Consider the following 1,265-nt stretch of genomic DNA (forward strand, 5'->3'; position numbering starts at 1 on the left):
TTGTATTATTTTGATTTTGAGAAAGACTTTTAAAATCTTTACTAAGACTAGTATTTGTAAAAATCAAGCCTAATGTTAATATATAATGCAAAATAACCTCTTAAAATTATAAAGAGAATCTTTTATTTTTAAAGTGCAAAAATGAAAAAACTCTAAAGTAGGGGTTCTTCTTATTTGCAGAGCATGAACATATTAAACATGAAAAATCAATCTCTCACACTAAGCCAGGTAAGTTTGGTAACCCAATTTCCAGTCACTCCAGGCTCAGCTCGGTATGGACCACTGTGGTCTGCAAAACTTAGAGACTTGAGTTAGGTGCTTGTGAGATTTTGTTGTGTGACCAGGGCTTTGATCTTCTTTGTACTTTTTGAGGAGGAAGATAGAGACCTACAATCGGTCTGCTGTAAAGAAACAAGACTGACAGCATATCCCATCTATTGATGCTCTCCATATTTACTTCCACGTGATCTGGCTAAAGGCTGTATGGCCATTGCATTGGTGTCTAGTGAACAATTTTGGTAGAGCTGCTATTTAAATTTCACATAAAAAATGAGTCATGAATAAATGATCAGATAAACCCCTTAAAAACTTGTTCAGTGATGACCAAAGAGCCTTGTTTTTCATCATTTTTTCCTAATTTTTGGGCTGGGTTATTTGTAAGATAACAATTTTTTTCATATACTTTTACTTCTCTTTTGTCTTTATAATATGGTGTCCAAATTGTAAGTTAAATATTTCATGGACAGTTTGACAGTTTTCTACAAGACTTTAACAACTGATTTAGCGAAATTATACTGCTGTTTTTGAGTCAACAGGACAAAAAAAGGAATGTTCCTCACTCCAGCCTTCAAAGGCACACACCAAGAAATTTTGCCTCCTTGTCCACCTTTCAGATATTAAGAGCTAGCAGGTGCTTTAGCCAGCAGACAGGGGTGGGTGAGCTTGGCTGAGGCAGACATGCCCTGGTGAGAAAGTCACCCTGTCTGGAATTGCGTGAGATGGCAGGGGTATTAATGCCCTTTTTTGGGTCACCAAGGCAGGCAGCAAAACTGTTCCCCCACCCATCAAAACGGAAGCAGCTCTAGCTGCACAACTATCCTTTTTTGATCGAGATATTAGCACTTAACTGAATTTCCATTGTAAGGCACTTGCAAACATCAAAGCATCTTATCATATAGCCTACATCACACTGATGGAAAGTTTGCTCTGGTACAGTAAATTCCAGATTAAAGCTTTTGGAATTTGAAAATAATAATAATAATAAT

General features: G+C 36.7%; 1 protein-coding gene across 1 annotated transcript in view; it reads left to right on the plus strand.

The window, feature by feature from the left end:
- LOC104909805 (triadin-like) overlaps positions 1 to 1,265 on the plus strand; it is a 52,856-nt gene that overhangs the window by 35,434 nt on the left and 16,157 nt on the right. The window contains exon 10 of the mRNA XM_031552504.1: positions 181 to 228. Coding sequence (XP_031408364.1) covers positions 181 to 228 — 48 coding nt within the window. The remainder of the gene's footprint in view (positions 1 to 180; positions 229 to 1,265) is intronic.

This window comes from Meleagris gallopavo, chromosome 2 (assembly GCF_000146605.3).
Source record: "Meleagris gallopavo isolate NT-WF06-2002-E0010 breed Aviagen turkey brand Nicholas breeding stock chromosome 2, Turkey_5.1, whole genome shotgun sequence".
Classification (NCBI taxonomy): Eukaryota; Metazoa; Chordata; class Aves; order Galliformes; family Phasianidae; genus Meleagris; species Meleagris gallopavo.